At 41.4% G+C, this 17,894-nt stretch overlaps 1 protein-coding gene across 1 annotated transcript in view; it reads right to left on the bottom strand.

Annotated features, from left to right (window-relative positions):
* Positions 1-17,894, bottom strand: part of SMYD2 (SET and MYND domain containing 2) — a 55,636-nt gene that overhangs the window by 11,606 nt on the left and 26,136 nt on the right. The window contains exons 2-6 of the mRNA XM_009330218.1: positions 17,226-17,427; positions 14,888-14,980; positions 7,301-7,411; positions 5,607-5,667; positions 3,284-3,408 (exon numbers count right to left, since the gene is read on the bottom strand). Coding sequence (XP_009328493.1) covers positions 3,284-3,408; positions 5,607-5,667; positions 7,301-7,411; positions 14,888-14,980; positions 17,226-17,427 — 592 coding nt within the window. The remainder of the gene's footprint in view (positions 1-3,283; positions 3,409-5,606; positions 5,668-7,300; positions 7,412-14,887; positions 14,981-17,225; positions 17,428-17,894) is intronic.

The raw sequence follows: 17,894 nt of genomic DNA, 5'->3' as shown, positions 1-17,894 counted from the left end.
TTTCCAACATGAAAAAAAGTCTGACACTGACAGGGCAAAGAGCGTTCATTTGGCCATGACAGGTAAAGGGCCAAAGCAGAACTACGCACACAAGGAGCAATGTAGGGATGAACAGCAGCAAACTCAGCCGGGCCGAGGCTGTACAGAGCTCTAATGGAGCATATGTTACAGAGACTTGCCACAGTGACATCTGTCATCAAGGGTTGCACATATCAGCTACAGCTAAACACATATAAAGAACAAAAAAGGCAGTGAGAAAGACTTGAACCTAATAAAGACATAGAATAGGAGGGAACAGAAAAAGGACAGAGTATGAGAGGAAGTGTATTCCTAATTTAAACAGACACAGGATCAAAAGAGCTTGTTCACAAATCTTTCTTACAGAACAGATTCAAGTAGGTTTTAATATTTTCTCCCTCTTTTATTCTCACTAAACAAGGGAATCTTACAGGAGTTTCAGCTTTGTTTCATGTGGTTTGTGTGACTTTAAGTGACCAAAATGCACCTCAGTCAAGTACTTTATTCCACTTTCACTGTGAGTCACATACATGCCAACATAAAGAGAACCCTCCCCACATTCACCAACATCTCCCTACAGTCATCAAAATGTTCACAGAAGTGCCAGAAAAGCACTAAAACAACTACCGTCACGTGGCCAAGTCCAGGTGAAGCTACAACGGGCACAGGAACAGTCAATCAAGTACAGTGTAAGTATTTGTTCTGGAAGGGCAAGAGTTGACAACAAACACTACCAACGATGATATGGCCCACAAGCCGGAATGCAGCTCGGTTTGGGTTTTAGAAATATACAAATACTTCCCAAAGCCACTCCTCAAGTATGAACTGTTCAGGATGAGTTCACAATTAAGGAAAAGCGTCCTGTTTCTCTGATTCACTCACCGGTATCTTTGCTATCTTTCTTTGATCTTTATCCTGCTATTTTTAGCAAGGTAGCATCCAAAGGCTCCCTGTCTCTCAAGATGAGCATGCTACTGCACTAGCCAACGTATGAGCATACCTGAACCAAAATCAAAATGTAATTGCTGAATACAAAAACAATAGAAGGGAAAGATTATATCAACAGCAAGTAAGAACATAAGGCTACAGAGGCTGACATGAAGAACAGCTTGATGCTTCTGAATCACAGGGAAATATTTAAAAATATGTAGTGAGTTATCATCAACTCCCCTCCACAAAGCCAGAGACAACACACTTCTTGAATGCATCATACCAAAAATAACACAAGAGGAAGAATTAGAAGGGATGAGATACCACTGGTTTCACCAGATGAATGCATGACTAAAAAAGGCAATGTGGAGGGAGCAAAAAGACAACAGCAAGAAAAATAGAGCTCAGGGTTGTTCCCAATGGTGGAAAACAGAACGTGCAAAGGGAGGCACAAAATTATGCAAGGTCTTCAAGGAAAGGATGAGATGCTGGAACTTGAGACAAGAGAGGAACTGTCTGAAGAGTATGACAAGGTGAGACTGAGGAGGAAGAGCACCAGCCTCAAGAGCTATGTTCTGCAGGGACAAAAGAGAGTAGAATGATACCAACAGCTGGGGAAGAGCGCAATGAGAGGCAAGGATGGTTTGTACAAAAATCTTTGCTCCACTCAAAAGGACCAATTACACCTTAGCTGTGTTGAGTAAGAAACATCAGACAAAGCCCACAAAAGCAGTGAGCAAGGAGTCAGAGGTATCCAAGTCCCAAACGACTGCCCTAAGCCACAGGGAGAAAAAATGCCGAATGGAGAAGCAAAGCAGACAACATGAGGCCAGAGAAAGTGTTGAAGCAAAACAAAGGAGCAGCAGCATATCCATAGTATCGGTTTTAGGTCAAGTTAACTAATTATTAGGAAACAAGTTTGTACATATCAAGTACAGACATGCCTCCCCTTCTTCTAGAAAGATTTACGCTGGAGCTAACACCTCAAAAGGTTGTGTCCTGTAAAATACTTCTGAGGAGCATCCAGATGACCTTTGGAGAATTTAGTTCAAAAAAATTGCAATGTCCACAGCGACAGATAGTTGCCTGATTATCAGGAGAAGCTTAAGGTGACACCTAAGGATGACATTAGTCATCTATAGAGAAGACTGGATGGAATATCAGATCTAGGAGTCAGCAGTCCACAGAAGTCAGTTATCTGGTGGAGCTGGTCCAGGACAGGACATGAAGCAAAAGTCATTATAGCCAAAATAATATAATCTTTGGGGATTCTAACATCTAACAAAAACATTCAGAAACACCACAAGAAACAGGATGTACTGATGTCCCTCAGACAAATATAAATTGTAAAGTCTTCAAAACAGAAAAAAAACTTTTCATTGAAGGGAAATGTATAATTAGAAACAACACAATGGATGATGAGCAGATGCTAAACATGCTAAAGAATCATTCCCCTACAAAATAACAGTACCTCTGTACTAAGGTAATAGTAACCATGCCTCCTTGTTGGTAGATGCCCAGCTCTACCAACCAGGGTATTGCCATCTCAGCTTTCATCACAACAGCCAACATTTGCCCCGATCTCAAAAAAAATTAAACTTTTTACTCGGACGTTTAAGTTTAAAACCAGCTTATTTTGAAGTACAGGAGGCAAAAGAAGAAAATGGATCTTTCAGCATTCCACTGGTGTGTTATTCCATCCACTACAATACATTCAATCTAGATGCGTATGAAAAGCAGGTGAGAAAAAAAGAGGTGACACATTTCAGAAGTTATCTAACAAGACATCCTGCCTTTCCTTCATCTCTCCAGATGACCAAACTACCTGACTGCATTTAAAAGCCACACACAAGATAAAAGTTTCAGACGGCTCTTTCTACTTCTCTGAAGTTTACTTCCTGTGAAGGTCAAACACAATGGTGACCTGACCAGCAAGGATTTCCACAAGTTTGAAGCCTGAATGAAGGTTTTGCCTCTGTAGGGTCTCAAACCAGCAGCCTTCTACAGAAGTCCAACAACAGCTGCACTATGCTTGGCCCACAAGAAGCCTAACTCGACAGGGTCTAATACAGGCTGTTTCCCCTTTTCTTCAGTGTTTGAGAAGCACCTCATAGAAAGTCTGCAGACAAGAGTCTCTCCCCTCACTACTGAAATGGGGCATGTTTAGCCACTTCTGGTCAAGGAAGCGGATCTTCTCCATCAACCACACTCAGCTCTCCCTAAGATAAGCAAAGAGCTACCAATTCTATTGCCGTTTTTCCATTTTTCTCCTTTCACAAAGGCTAAAATCCTACAGCACTATCCACCTAAGCAGGCTGTGCTCTAGCCAACTTACTTGTGCAAAGAGAACTACAAGGGCAGCATTGTCAGGGTACTCCAAGTGCTTTGAGTAAAAGTGATGAAGAGCAGCAATGTCGTTCTGAATCAGCTCTCTCTTTTCATTGTCTAGTTTGTCAAGGTCTGTGGACAAAGAATACATTCCATTTCAGTAACAGGAACACTCCCGCATGAACTGCAGCTAGACTTAGGTTAGAACAGGCTCAGACTTAAACAGAAACCCCTCAAGGAACAGCTACTTGGAAGTACTGCAAGAAGTGTCTGTTCTTCCATAAACGTAATGCTGCTTCTGCCAAAGCCACACATGCACTACAAGAACACGCAGGATTAAAAGCATTTTCTAACATCTTTACATTAGCAGGTAATTGGACACTAATTGCCCTTTCTTGGGAGAAGGGTTACAGTGTTTAAAATGCGTTTGTTAACCCTAGCAAACAGACCAGCCAGCCCTGGCCCTCTAGAAGCCTATCAGTTGTGCGTAGCTATCCTCAGCTGTCTAACACAACCTTATGAGCTACCTGAGAATGCCCATGTCTCCATGGGCTGGAGGGTGACCATCAACAGAGGTGCATTTAACCTGCAGATATCTGAGGATAATAGAAGAAAGCAGGAACATCAGTGGAAGTGTCCTGGCACACCTGCCAAGCGTATTCCCTTATGGGTTTGTTCAGAGATTTACCCTCAGGCCCACAACAGGTTCTAGCCAAAGCTGTGGCCACTGAATCATCTTTTGCCTGGTCCATGCAGAGTAAGCTAGGTTATTGACCATATATTCCTGGTCCCTTCTCTCTCCTCAAGAGCAGTGTCGGAAGGTTTTTTTCCTAATCCTCTCCCTCACAGCGGCAGTGTCACCAGCTCAATCCTGCTCTAGGAGAGCCAGCAACTCGCCAGTTTCCCCTCTCCAAATCAAAATAATAGTGGAGAGAAAAACATGCAGGAAGAGAAAAGGCTGCAGAACAGTGGAAGGAGTGGGAAATGATTTGTAAGAGCAGATGTGAATGACAGCAGAGTCACAAAAAATACTGAGGAAAATGAAATGGGACAATTTGATGAGAATTAGGACAAATCAGAAATAAAAAATTTTGCGCTTCCAACTGACAGCCAGGTGCCTTTTCCTCTCCTGTGCAGAGTGTAGCAAAGAGTAAGGCAACTGCTGAAGATGGCAAAAGTGTGCTAAGAGATGAAGAGTCAACAAGGCAGAAGGAACAAGGGGTTCTTACGAACAAAACCAGAAATGAAACAAGGGCTCCTAGAGGACAAGGGGGACATTGCAACAGAAAATCATTTCAGCCTTTTAGCTCCCAAATTAGTAAATTATTGAAGACAAGCTGCAATGCAGAAGAATATACAGAAATTACTTCAGCACTTACCCATCCTCCTCAACCTCAGTCCTACTAACCTACCTGTAAAAATTATCCTTGCCTTAGGCAAAGTCAAATGTTTGTATTTTGCCCCCTTATTTCCCTAGTTGTTCCAACAGCTGTGACAGGAGCTTTTGTCCAGGAAGCAAATAAGACTGTAATCTTGCTATGCTTCGTTACTCTGCTACCTCAAGTCCTAGCAATGACTGCATTTATTCAGCATTTTATAAAGGGTTTTGGAAACCATCAGAGAAATGTGAATATACAAACCTATTGTCTCCTTGTATATTACCCCCAGCACCAAGAAAGAGAAACGACAGACCGGTGAAAACTATGCCAGGATGGTTACTAGTGCCCTAGTTGCTCAATTTCTAACTCTGCCTCACCGGACGTAAACAGTAGCCTTCCAGTTAAAAGCAAGCCATTGCCTCATCTCCTTCCTTGGATTATTTTGGAGCATTTAGGACATGGAATTTCAACACAATCATATATAACATGTCAGATTTGACTGGCAGTGACAGATACTGAAGCACAGTCCAGAGGGTTCTGCAATTAGCCCCTTAGTCACTGTCACCATCAAGCAACTGTGCTGTCTCTGGTTTTATGCCTCCTGGTAACAAATACCAGCTATTTTAATTTTACAGCATTACAATTCTCAAAAGACACTACAGTACCAGAAAAGCCATGAGATGGATGTATGCTACATAATTAATTCTGTCTAGGTTTTCACCCTTGTTTCACAGCCCCGACAAGTGACCAAGGAAAAAAAAAAAGAAAGAAAGAAAGAAATAAGAGCACTGCACTTTCAAAAAAAGAGGAACTACAATTCTCTTTGTTTACTCCCTTCCTCCAACAGGAGTGGGATGCTCTAAAAGGTTTTGATGGAGGGGGGCCAGGGGGTAAAGCAAATCATGAATATAGATAACTGCCTCTGTTTACCTGCAAGCATTTTTTACTTACGCGATTCAAACTCTTTTACAGCAAGCAGTTTCTCTGACTGTGTTCTTCCAGGGTGAGTTTTCTAGCAATACGGGGAAAAAAACAACAAGAAAATATTTTAATGTTTTAAGTAGGCAGTTTTGTCTACTCATTCATAAGCTAGGAACTCCCATCTGTAAAACAAACCCAAATCCACACTGTATGGAATTTATAGAAGTTGATGAACAGCAATGAGTTAAATTGAGTACCCTTAGTAAAGCCATAGAAATACTCTCTCTGCACCAAATTAGGCAGCCAAAGATTAACTCCTATCAAATTTATATACATAAACTGAACAGTACTTTAAATATGTCATTTGCTTTGTTCTAGACACCCAGAAAGCTGCTAACAATAGCAAGCAGGCAGGAGACAGGCTTTGCTTTGAGGAAAGTGAATAAACTGACTGTTGACAGAGTTCAAAAGCAATGCTCCATTGTTGGCCTAAGGCCACTTCTTTGTAATCTTGGCCATTAAATATGGCTTTGCAGGTGGCCCAGCAGCTGAGGTTCAGGGACTATGGTTTGCATATTTAGCTTTTATATGACATGTAGCGTTCTCCCCCCTCCCTGTAAGCGATAAAAGCACAAATTTATTCCAATGACTTTTTGTCATTAAACATTCGATTTTGTTTGTAGATCACCACTAAACCACGCTTTAATTAAGTCACACACAAATACATTCACACACACATCTACACACAGAGCAAGTATGCAGCTACCTTCCCAGCAGGCCACCAAAATCCTCACTACATACAGTATCCAGGTTGCCCTTGTCACATAAGCAGACCTCAATCACACAAATATGCTTCAAAGAGGATTTGTTTTTGCGGAGAGAGTTTAGAGCTCTACAAAGATACACAGCATAACAACCCTGAAACTCATGAATCCTCTCACCTCCCTGTAAGCACTTGCGTTATCCTCAGTATCCACATAGTTAGGGAACACTGAACTGGAGGTTGACATCGCAATCTTATTTCCTTAATAATAATAATAATATTCTTTTTCTCCAAAGACCAAGGGCCTGAGATTTCTCTCTCAATCTCTGTTTTTCACCAGTTAACTCCAGTAATCATAAACATTTAAACCTGAATACCTCAGAGGTGTTCCTGACTCACAAATGTACTGGGAGTTACATACTACACAATGCTACGCAGTTACAGCTGAAAAATAGTACAACTAGCAACTGCTTCATGAAGTTGTCAGTGTCTGCAGACACGCAACACTAGGACCATTCCTCAGAATTTAACCACATGTACCAAGTCTCATTCTTCTTTTTCTTCACCAACGCGGCCTTGGTGCTAGCCCACACATCTAACCAAGAGCTCCAATCTACCAGAATGGAGGCTGAAACACCATGCACATTGTGAAACTGTCAGTAAACTTTTCCAGACTCTGTTCAACAGTACCTTGACCATAAGTTACAGCTACACAGCTTAAAACCTCACTAGCCTTTTGCCATCTTCCCCTGAAATCCTCCAGCTGGACTATGGTGGCCCTGGCACTGCTGCGGTGATCTGATGGTCAGTTCGTTCAGCTGCTCATGCTCTATATTACACCCGTCTGTACACAGGAAGCTAGTATGTATGTGCTTTGCAGGGACAGTTACTGTCCATCAGTTTTCATTTTCCTGCCTTCCCTGGCACCCAGAGTACCTCCAAAGTCTAGCCTCCTGCTCACCTGTTTGGCAAGGATCCTCGCCGTTAGCCTCACAGTCTCTGAGGGATTCCAGTTCTGCCCAAAAGCGCACATGGCGGAACACTCTAGCTTGTGCATTGGCCAGTCTTCCTTCTGAAAATGTAGAAAAACATTAAAAAAAAAAAAGCCACGAAGATAAAGTGATGAAAAAGAGGATGCAGCAAGTCCTGCCAGATCCTAGAGGTCAAGTGAAATGTGTTTCCTTTAAAAAAAATAAGATGACACTCACTAAATCTGAACAAAAGCTTGAGTCACATTTAAGGGGTACAGCTATCCTGCTTTTTTCAAACAAATTCACAAGGGATGAGTTAAGGTCAGAACATCTTCATTTATTCAACAGAAAAAAGAATTAAATGACAAAGAAGCAAACAGACAACATGATTTATAAATCACCAGTTCTTATTGTTCAGATCAAGCATGTGAGGACAGAGTAGCTCTGAGCTTGATGGCTTTATTGGGTTCATTTCCATTTAATACCTTGGCCCCTCATTATGAGATGACCCTGGTGTAATCGGGAGTAATGTGTCTGAAGTCAATGGATTCACAATCACTGTAAGAATCGGTATATGTAAGGTCAAAACCAGACCTACTGAATAGAATTATCAGATTTTTTCCTTAAATATTGTAGAATAAGAGTACAGCTGGGCAATGAAAACACATGAATAAAGACAAACATCTTTTAGTTAAGAATGTATAGCATGTTCCTAGCTCAACATACAATAACACTCAGAGTGATGGCACAAGCCACTAGCTCCTGTCTACAGACTCCCTCCAAAGCAACAGAAACTTTCAAAGATGAGCACAGAATCACAGATTAACACTCTGCACTGGCACACAGAGCCTGGCATGGGCTGTCCCCAGACTGCATCAAATTTCATTTTATTTATTCATTCAAACATGGAAATATTCTTACTTCTATATTCAAGCAATGCAGTTATTTATTTCGAGATCTCATCCCAGACACATTTATAGCAGTGTGTTAGAACAAACCTATAGTGTTCTGCCTGTATAGGGACCATCAAGTTTTGTTTTCAGACCAGATTTAAACTGGTGGAAAACAATAGCAGAGGAAAGAAATCAAAACAAATCCCACAAATTTATAATTGATTGAAAGTGAAAACTTGAAAACCTTTTTGCAACCTCCGGAAAGCTCTTAATTCCCCTTACTGTGATTCACCCACTATCACAGACCCAGTGTTAGCCCACTCAAAAAAAAATTTAAAAATAATTTTAAAAAAATTCAGTATAGCCTATCAGAGTGATTGAGCGGCAGGAACAGAAGAAACACAGAGTTTCCCTCAGCTGCCTAACCACTGATGGCAAGAGCCATTTGAGATACCCTAGGCTATCTAAAACATCTACGTAGGACCAGTAGGTATGATACAGGTCTAGTAGGAGATGCAGGTCTTGTGGGAGCTGTAGCTAGAGGCCACATAGGACAACCCAAGGCACCTCAAATACTCAGCTGAATCAGTACCCCCAGTGTCTCCTGCCTTTGCTGGTCCACTTATTTACAGGTTTTGCAGAACAAAACAAAAGCTGAGATCACTAATTTCAGAGTCAGTACACCAAAAAATTCTTCCATTGAAAATCGCCATTTTAATTGCCCTGGGCACGGGCAGCTTTAGGAGTTTATTTTATTAGGAAAAGAAAGGTGAACACCCGCCCCAGCCTCATGCAGGATTTGAAGCAGTGGAACACTGCAAGGGTATTCAACCCCTCACAATGTCAGCTTCATTGTCCTTGATATCTCAGTATGGTACTTCCAAAAAAACCTACGTACAGGCTGCTTGAAATAAGTTCCAGTGTAAATGTTCTAAGAGGACGTGGCAATACAGACCAGGGGAACAAAAATAGTACATTACACTGCAATCATGTCATGTGAAATTGCACTCCCAACTCTCCTACAGCTGTCCCACTACAAAATGCGTCACCCAGAGGCCTGTTTCCTATGTATGCCCCAAGACCTTTTTCTGGAAAATTCCCGATAGCCTTTGCTTAGGAATCCACAGGCTAAATGCTAAGAAAAGAGACAGAGGGAGACCTCATCTCTTGCCCCTTCTTGCACACCCACGACGCCCACCAGCATCAGCGTGATTGCTGGGTGTGCAAGAAGCAAAGGCACAGAACCTGAAGTTTTGTAGGACCCACATCTATACACACCGGTTAAATAAACAGGAGATATTACCTGATAAAACAAAAAATCAAAATGCAAAATCACGTGCCTGTCTCAAAGCAGTGTTTTTAAAAATCCGTTTGTTCCCTTTATTCTTTACCCATTGTTAATTAAAATCTTTCCCCAGGCAGAATCATACTGAGTTATATGAACTAGTAGGGAGGTTAAAGGGACAAGACACGGCTGAATTGTGTGAAATGAGATAAAAGCCTGAAACGCTACAAGAAGAGAAAGTACTGATGACTGAGTAATACCTGGGATGGAAACACTGTGACAGCAGCTTTCCCTGCGATCACAGCAAGACTGTGTTTTGCATTCTTTTCCATGGTTTTCTCTAAGTAGTTTGAATTATAACAGGTAGCATTGTTCTAGTTGAATCCCTAATGTTACATTAATGATTTTTTTTTCCTATTTTCATTACATCCGCAGTATTTTTCCCTTCATTTAGGAGTGAGTGACAACATTTTTGGAAGGGAAGTTATTTAAAGCTTATGCTTTTCACATCAAAGCGGAAACAATCTTCTCCACCAAATTCTTCAGAACGATTCCACCGTCCAGGACTACTGGATTAATTCCCAGAACACTTACATATAGCTCAGCATAAAAAAAACCCCACAAACAACAAAATGTAACACTCAAAAAAAGAAGATTCAAGCCCAAACAAATGTCCTCGCACCTCCTTCCTCACATGGACTTTTTCAACTGGATGTAAAATTTCTGTTGTATTTCACTTGATCAAAAAGAAACACATGCAAATACCAGACAGAAATGCTGGGCAAGCCAGAGTAGGGGTTAAGCCCACGTCCTCAAAAGCTTAAGGCCCAATTATGCTCAAATGGCATCCAACTCTTTAATTGAATTTCAGTGAGGCAACTTCTGATGTCTGATATTATCCGGTAAAGTTCTCTGATACAGTCCTTCACCAAGCAGTGAAGGTAAGAGTTTCACACGTCTTCACAGCCATCCTTCCCTACCATCATTTACCGAATGCCGGGACATAGAGGGCATTTGACTTCCATGGGTTAATGTTCAAAAGGTCCACAGGAGACATTTATCAAAGAGAATCACATGGAGAAAGTTTTTGGATAGGGGGACAGACACTTCCCCAAGGCAATCTTAAGCAGGGTCTTGCAGCGTCAGGTTCCTCTTGTGCAGAATCATTACAGCAAGAATTTCATTTTTTTTCTACAGCTCACCAAAGAGGAGCGGGCAATTTCTACACGGTCCCATTTAAAATACATCTGCTTGATGCCGATTCCACGTCTACAACTACATTTTGAAGCTTACTAGCTTGTTAAAAATACGTGTTTCCCCTACTCCAGAAATACCAACTACAGCACTCTAACACGACATGTTAAGAAAAACCCGTAAATATTTTGTTCTAAATATATTTCAAATATGGAAAGTCATGACAAAAACATCTCTTTCTGCACTTTGGCTAGCTGATCTCCACTCTGTCTGGGATAAATAATAGCTATGTGTAATAACAGAAAGAGGAGCTCCAGTAGCTGGTTCAAGTTCACCGGTTCCACAATTGCAACCACGTAACCCTCTTAAAACATTTCTCTTCAGAGTGTTTCAGCAGCTAATTTCTGAGGAGAAAAAATGAGCACAGGTCTCCTGCTGTTTGACTAAAATTATAATAATTTAAGAAGTCAAGACCTGAACAGCTGCAGATGGGGTCTGAAAGCCACTACTATAATAACAGGCCTGTGCTTTGAGGAGGCAATAGTGGAGAGAAGAACAGTATGAATCAGCTGGAAATCACAAACCCTTTTAAAAGAAGAACTGGATTAGGGGCTGGGAAACGAAAGACGCAGCAAACCCAGGCTAGATCCTACCAACCCACAAAACATTCAAGGCAGCAAGGACAGGCAGTGAAGACAACTTCCACTCTCACGTGCCCCGCATCTGAAAATGAATCTACACCTATGCAAACATCCAGCTTAATATAGGTCAAACTTAAGGTTACCTATCTTAAAAGCAAAATAATAAACCAAAACCGGCAAAAGACACATTGTAGCACTAAGGGAACTGTGCCAGGGCCAGCATGCATGCGTATGTGTGTGTACAGAGAGAGTCCTAAACAAGTCAGCCACTATATCACTGCAAGACTTTGTCTTCCCCTGGGTTCAGTCCCTCGCACTACAGTGTGACACCACCTTTCCCAGCGACCCGGGCAAAGGAATTATACTGCAAAGCAGGACTTGGTCTATGCATCAAACACCTGGCCCTATGGCAGGAGATGCACTCTTTTACCACTTGGGGGATCTTCAGCAAGTCAATGTATCTTTGTGTACCTATAGCCCTTTTGCAAAAACAGAAATGCCACAAAGGCTGCTGTCAGGCTTCATTCATTAAACGCTTGGAAAGTATTTTAAGAACCTCAAGGCAAGGGTACTATATGGCTCAACAGAGTGGAAAATACATGCAGCGTCACTAACTTTACTTTCAATAACCACGTTATTCTGAAAGAGAAAAAAACCTCATTGAACAGAAACGCACTAGAGAGAGGAAGGTGTCTGCAGTTATAAAATCCCTAATTCTGAAAAAGACATCCAAAAAATTTGTTACCTGCTGCACACTTCGGCACCCTTCTCTTGTCTCCTTCTGATCCACCTCTCCCCACCACTAGAAAGAATTCCTATGAATTGTGGTATAGCAAGTCTTTAAGTAAGAAAAGAGTAAGCTCAAAAAATTCGGTTTTCTATCCCATACAGTATACTTCATGTGATAAAACAGTTGTCAAACTGAATTATATTAACAAGGTACTAACCAACATATGAAATCATACCATGTCCTTGTCGGGTACATGTAATTTTTAGCTGAACTGAGCAAAGACAACATGGATTTACAGAGAAAATTAACTTAAAAAAATAAAAATCAAATTAACAACACCATCACAATTCTCAAGTACAGCCCTGTCCTTTTATCAGTGTTGCATGAAGAAGTCTCACATCCATGGAGGCAAAAGGGACACATTTACTGTACATCCCAGTGTTACAAGTTCAGTATCAAGGCACAGATGTCCTTTCTGGCTTTGACAAAGAATTGCTGAACTGCTGAAAAGTGCCTTTGAACAAGACAGGGATGAAGATGCAGTGCAGACTGTCTGTGCAGCACATACAGTCAGTGGAGATCAGTTTCTAGAGAATATTATGCTTGAAGGTCACTTTGAAAGAATGTCAAAGAATTCAATCTCAGCAACATTCATAAATTTCATCAGACTCAGACGGGCCCAAAACATGGGGCCCATAACATTATATCAACTAGGGAGTCAAAAGCCATATGCATACCACCAGTAAGAGTGAAGTGCTAGTACCTGTGCTTGTCATACTATTGTCTAGACATCACAACATCTAAAAAATGCCTCTGTATCTAAAGCATCATACTACACACCAACAGGTAGAAAAGATTTTAATTCATTAACTTATCACACAGACAGGCTTTTGCTGAGCATCACCTCCTGCAGTCTTAAGGACACTCAGTTTGAGCAGTTCAGTTTTTTATTCTCGGAATATGCCCCACTAGAGAAAGACTGTTCTGACCACCAAAAAAAAAAAAAAAAAAATAAAAAAAGAATCAAATTAAGAAAGCGATACCTGTACAAGACTTTACCCAGGGGAAAGAGAGAAAAAAAACCCTCCTCGTTCTTAAATATAAAAGCATAAACTTTGTCAAGGCTAGAAGTCAGGACACTGAGGGAGAGACTGAAGAAGGGACTTGGAGGTAAAAGCAAAGGACCATGGATCAGCAGAAATAAGTTCTACTACTTCCACCATGATATCTATTTGCTATTTTTCCTGGCACAAATCAGTGAGCTTTCCTACTTCAGTAAATCTTGCTTACCTGCTTCATAAACCATTGTGAATTTTATATGGTAAGAGAAGAAACTCACAATCTCAGATAAAAAGCGCTAAACAGCCAATAAATTGCTTTGTTCAAGCATTTCCTTCCCTCATCTAGTTAAAAGCTTCCTAAGAAATAATGTCATATGGAAACATTTCTCACAGATAAGCATTTCTCATGAATGAATCATGGTTTTTTTCTACACCGTCTTTAAAACTCATCCAGATTTCTCTCAAGAGCCTTAAGAATGCTCACACAGTAAGCGTTCTCTTTCTTCCCAGCAACTGCTGGCTGTCAGTCTTTCAATATTCTGTGAACTATTGCAAATTTTGTAAAAAACTTATTTATTTTAAGCATCTTGAGTCCTCCTGGTGCTTCAAAACCAAAAGGCCATTTGATTCACCCACAATTCACTAAGACACTGTGGGAAAGCAGGAATCTGGGGAGGCCATAGAAGGAAAACTAAGGGGAGGCCAGGCTCGCTTTGCAGCTTTTGCAATGGGAGGATAAGATATATCCTTGAAATAAAAGCGGTAGCCATCTCCAAAGTTCTTGGGAACTGAACAGCACAAATTGCAACATCTCCATCCAGATAATGACAATGGGGAACACTTTGCATGCAACCCACGCACTCAACAGCACGCTCCCATGTAGGAGAAGGTTTGGATTATTTATAGCTAACACATAGTTGCATGCCAGACCTTTGGTGACTCAAATCCTTCATGAGCACTGTTCCATACTCCGTGCCCAGCACCACAGATCTTACATAGCTTACGTTATTTAGCTAGCAATCCAGTTGAGTTTTTCCACACGTAAACTGGATAATTCTTCCATATCAAGTTGACAGCCCACAAAGGCTAGATACTAGTTCTGGCAAAAATTATTTTTTTGAAAGGTGCTTATTCTAGTTTGAAGTAAAAATGGAATTAAAACTGCATGCAAATGTTTCGGATGTCTTCATATTGCTCTGCTTTAGTGTATACTTATATTCTATTTTCAGGGGCTTTTACAAAACAAAAATACAAAAAGAACAAAAGTTGCCAGAATGAGTGAGCTATGGAGAAAGCTAGGCAGGTTTCAAATGGTTATGACTACTGTCAGCTGTGGCCACCCAAAATATTTGCAAAGATTCTAAATAAAAAACAACAAAACCCCCTTAAGATAGCTATTTAGTGATTTGATTTTTCCATTAGACACAGACTCTCTTACCAGTTTAGCGAGCCAATGTTAAATTATCTGGTTTGTGCTTAAAGAAAGAAGTAATACAGACATAATTAGTGGGCTGACAGGCAGCCCTAATCAAAGTCTCAGTGGTACCAAGCCCTGGAGCTACTGATCCTGAAAGACTCATGCAGACCATGTCCAAATCCTGTAATTGTCCAATGCACAACTCCACGATCAGCATCTGCAGGATGCTAAAACTGACTGGACTACTATTAACCATAATGACAATTAGAGACTATCAATGCCACACAAACAAAAAATGGAGTTCAGCAACCCCTCCCTCCTTCCCCCTCGCACCCTCACAAATTGCATTACCATACCTGACATTCCACATTGCAGTAAAAGGCCTGTTTACATCTTCCACACTTGGACAATCCTTCTTTCCTTAAAAAGAAAACAGAAAGTATTCTGTTCTATAAATCGGAATGAAATCGAAATGTATCCTGCATCAGTTTTTGCACAATATTTTGCATTTCACAATGAAAACTGTATTTTCTTCAAAACACTACAACTACAGCTTGAAACCCATCAGATAGCAGACACTATTTTTATTTGTTTAGAGTTTCAAAAGCAAGTTTTCCCTAACAACTGTTATTATGCAAAAGCACTCTGCCGTCCTGATAAATTGCTGGGTTTGGAAACATGATATTCTATGCTGTTTGACAGAAAGCGTCATTTTTTGCCAATATATGATGCATACTGATAGCTCACTTTTCCTTGTTTTCCAAACTTCCCAATTGCTCTGTATACTTGCTCACCAATACTAACCCTTTGCTTCTGTTCTGCCAGTTCCATTGCTTCTCTGTCTGGTTACAGAAAGCATGACCGTTGTTTTATGAGTAACCACCTCCCAACACCAAGAAAACATGTTGCCTTATTAAACGTTTGATCTCCTGACACCATGTAGCTTCTCACTGTCCTGCTAACGTCTGCTCTGATATCTGTGTATTCTAAGGTGACCTAAGGCTCGCGCTCTCCTTTTTTATATCTGTATATATCCCAACACAGGGAACTGCCAAAAGGAAGGTCCTTTTCTGCTTCAAGGTGCATGTGTTGTAGCAGATCCCATCAAAAATAGAGCATTTGTTACCCAACACGTGACACTTTGGTGTGACAGCAATAGGGACCTCTCAGCAGTATTGAATACTTTAAAATATCTACACACCCTCCCCAGTATAAGTGGCAAAAAATTGTCTTAAACTGAGGTAAGTTCATTGGAGTAAAACAAGGGTGGGTGTCCTTGTACAATATGATAGTGTACAACACTTCAGAGGTCACTGGCATTCGGAGTCCATAAAGCGTAGCAAGTCTTGACATCCATCCTCTGATTGTTCTTGCAAAGTAGAAGGTGCAACGTGAGTGAGTCAGGCTAACAACATGACTCTGCTTGCTGACAGTGTGTACCTCAAGCGCAGCTGCGTATCTAAAGTAACAAATACTACCAGACGCAAATACAACGTTCTAGTCTCATTCTGCCCATTTTACAACAACAGTTTCATGACCACTTAGCAAAGCTTCTCTTCCCAAGACTAGTGCTGAGCCCACAACCTTCCTCCTAACACTCTTGGCCAGTTCAACAAGCACAGTTCAGAATCTAGTATGTGCTAGTTCAGTGCTAATGCAACGGGGCACAGACACAAAACACATTTCTGAGCGCTGGCAGATCAAGTTACATCACTGAGGTATCTTTCCTCTTAGTGGAACCTCATCACCCCGGTGTGAAATAGGTTTCAGACTACCCCACTGTAACTGCTGTGGTACTGCATTCAGTGTATTCCTTGATCACTGTGTTCCTCCAGAGCTCCATGGGAGAAGCTTGCATGGAGAACAAGCAGCATTTAAATAGGCTGCTCCTGGAGATGATCTTTAAAAGCCATTCCATGAGATAATAGTTATCTCTACAATATTATTTCATATCAGCGGAGCATGGAAAGTATTCCTTGGTCCTTTTACAGAGAGAAATCTTCTGGATGTGATAAACAAAACCAGCCAGTTTCTTTGGCACAAGGGAATTTGTGGTTAGGCACAAGAGAAAAAAAAACCCAAAACTTAGGGGCTAGGAAAAGCCACGGGTGTGAAAGAGGAGAGGAAAATCACCTCAGTTCTACAGTTCTTCAGATTAATGGGACTCGCTTCGCTGACTTCACTAGGAACTATATTAGGTGCTCATATGCAGAGAGGGGTGAATAAAGTGCATAAGTCATATAAGTAGATAAGGTAATGAGGAAAGAAAAAGGACAAGGTCAAGAGAAAAGAGAAGAAAATGAAAATCATAAGTGAGTTAAGATGACAGGACAAGAGATTAAAAGAACTACTGGAGTGTAATAATTATATTCTTCAGTCTGCCTCTCAGTCTACATATGCAAGCAATACTTACATATTGGTAAAAACAGCAAAAGTACAACAGTTGTTTTCCTTTACTGAGGCAAGCACTAACATTTGCTCCGAATTATAACCAGGTAAGCGCTGCGATTCTTCAGTAAGCTGCCAAAAGTCAGGAAAGTACTACACCTTTTAAAAACGTGGTGTGGTGTGACATGCCACAGTGTCACGTCCATGCCTAATTTTCTAACGATAACCCTAAGCCGCATTTTTTTTTTTTTTTTTTTTTTGCTCTGGCAGCTGACATTGAGAGGTTTACGGCAACCACTGGAATACCTGCACCAGGTCAAACTGCCCCTCCGCACAGGCGAGGAGGGGCAGCTGCTGAGCCCCCCGAAAACTCCAGCACCCCACAGCCCGCCAGAGCCGGGAGCCACCAGACGCGGAGCAGCAGGCCCGCCGTCGGCACGCGCGGCACTCGCGTTTAAATGCTCGCTGCCACAAGGTGACGAATCTCTCGTGCCGCCTGTGCTGTGCCCTAGGAAAAGTAATTTGCCAGAAGACTAAGGTTTCGGACAGAGAAGCAGAAATATACAGGTATTTCTACGTATTTCATCACGGCCATATATATTCCATTCATCTATATTCCATTCGCACCACGGAAACGCAAAGCGTGAATTAGGCAACTGCAGGCCCTTTCTCCCTTTTCACAACCTCACTAAAATCAGTGACTACTACGTTACTATTACATAACGTTACGATGTTACTGTTACGGTAGGACGAAACTGCCCATCAGCGCGAGGTTACGCGTGTGCCTACGTAACTGCCAGAGCACGTGAAGAGCAAAACTTTCCCCTTTCTTTCTTTTTCCCGAACTGTTAAGCGAGGAAAACCAGTCTGGAGCTAAAAGTTCCGTCACGGCGCTCCCGCCAAAGAACCGCGAGCCGAGGAGGAGGAGGAAAGTTTGGCGAAGAAAGGTCCCCCGAGACGCCGGCGAACCCTCTG

This window comes from Pygoscelis adeliae, unplaced genomic scaffold (genome assembly GCF_000699105.1).
Source record: "Pygoscelis adeliae isolate BGI_AS28 unplaced genomic scaffold, ASM69910v1 Scaffold308, whole genome shotgun sequence".
Taxonomy (NCBI): domain Eukaryota; kingdom Metazoa; phylum Chordata; class Aves; order Sphenisciformes; family Spheniscidae; genus Pygoscelis; species Pygoscelis adeliae.
Note: the sequence above shows the minus strand (reverse complement) of the source record. Positions and strands in the feature narration are given on the sequence as shown.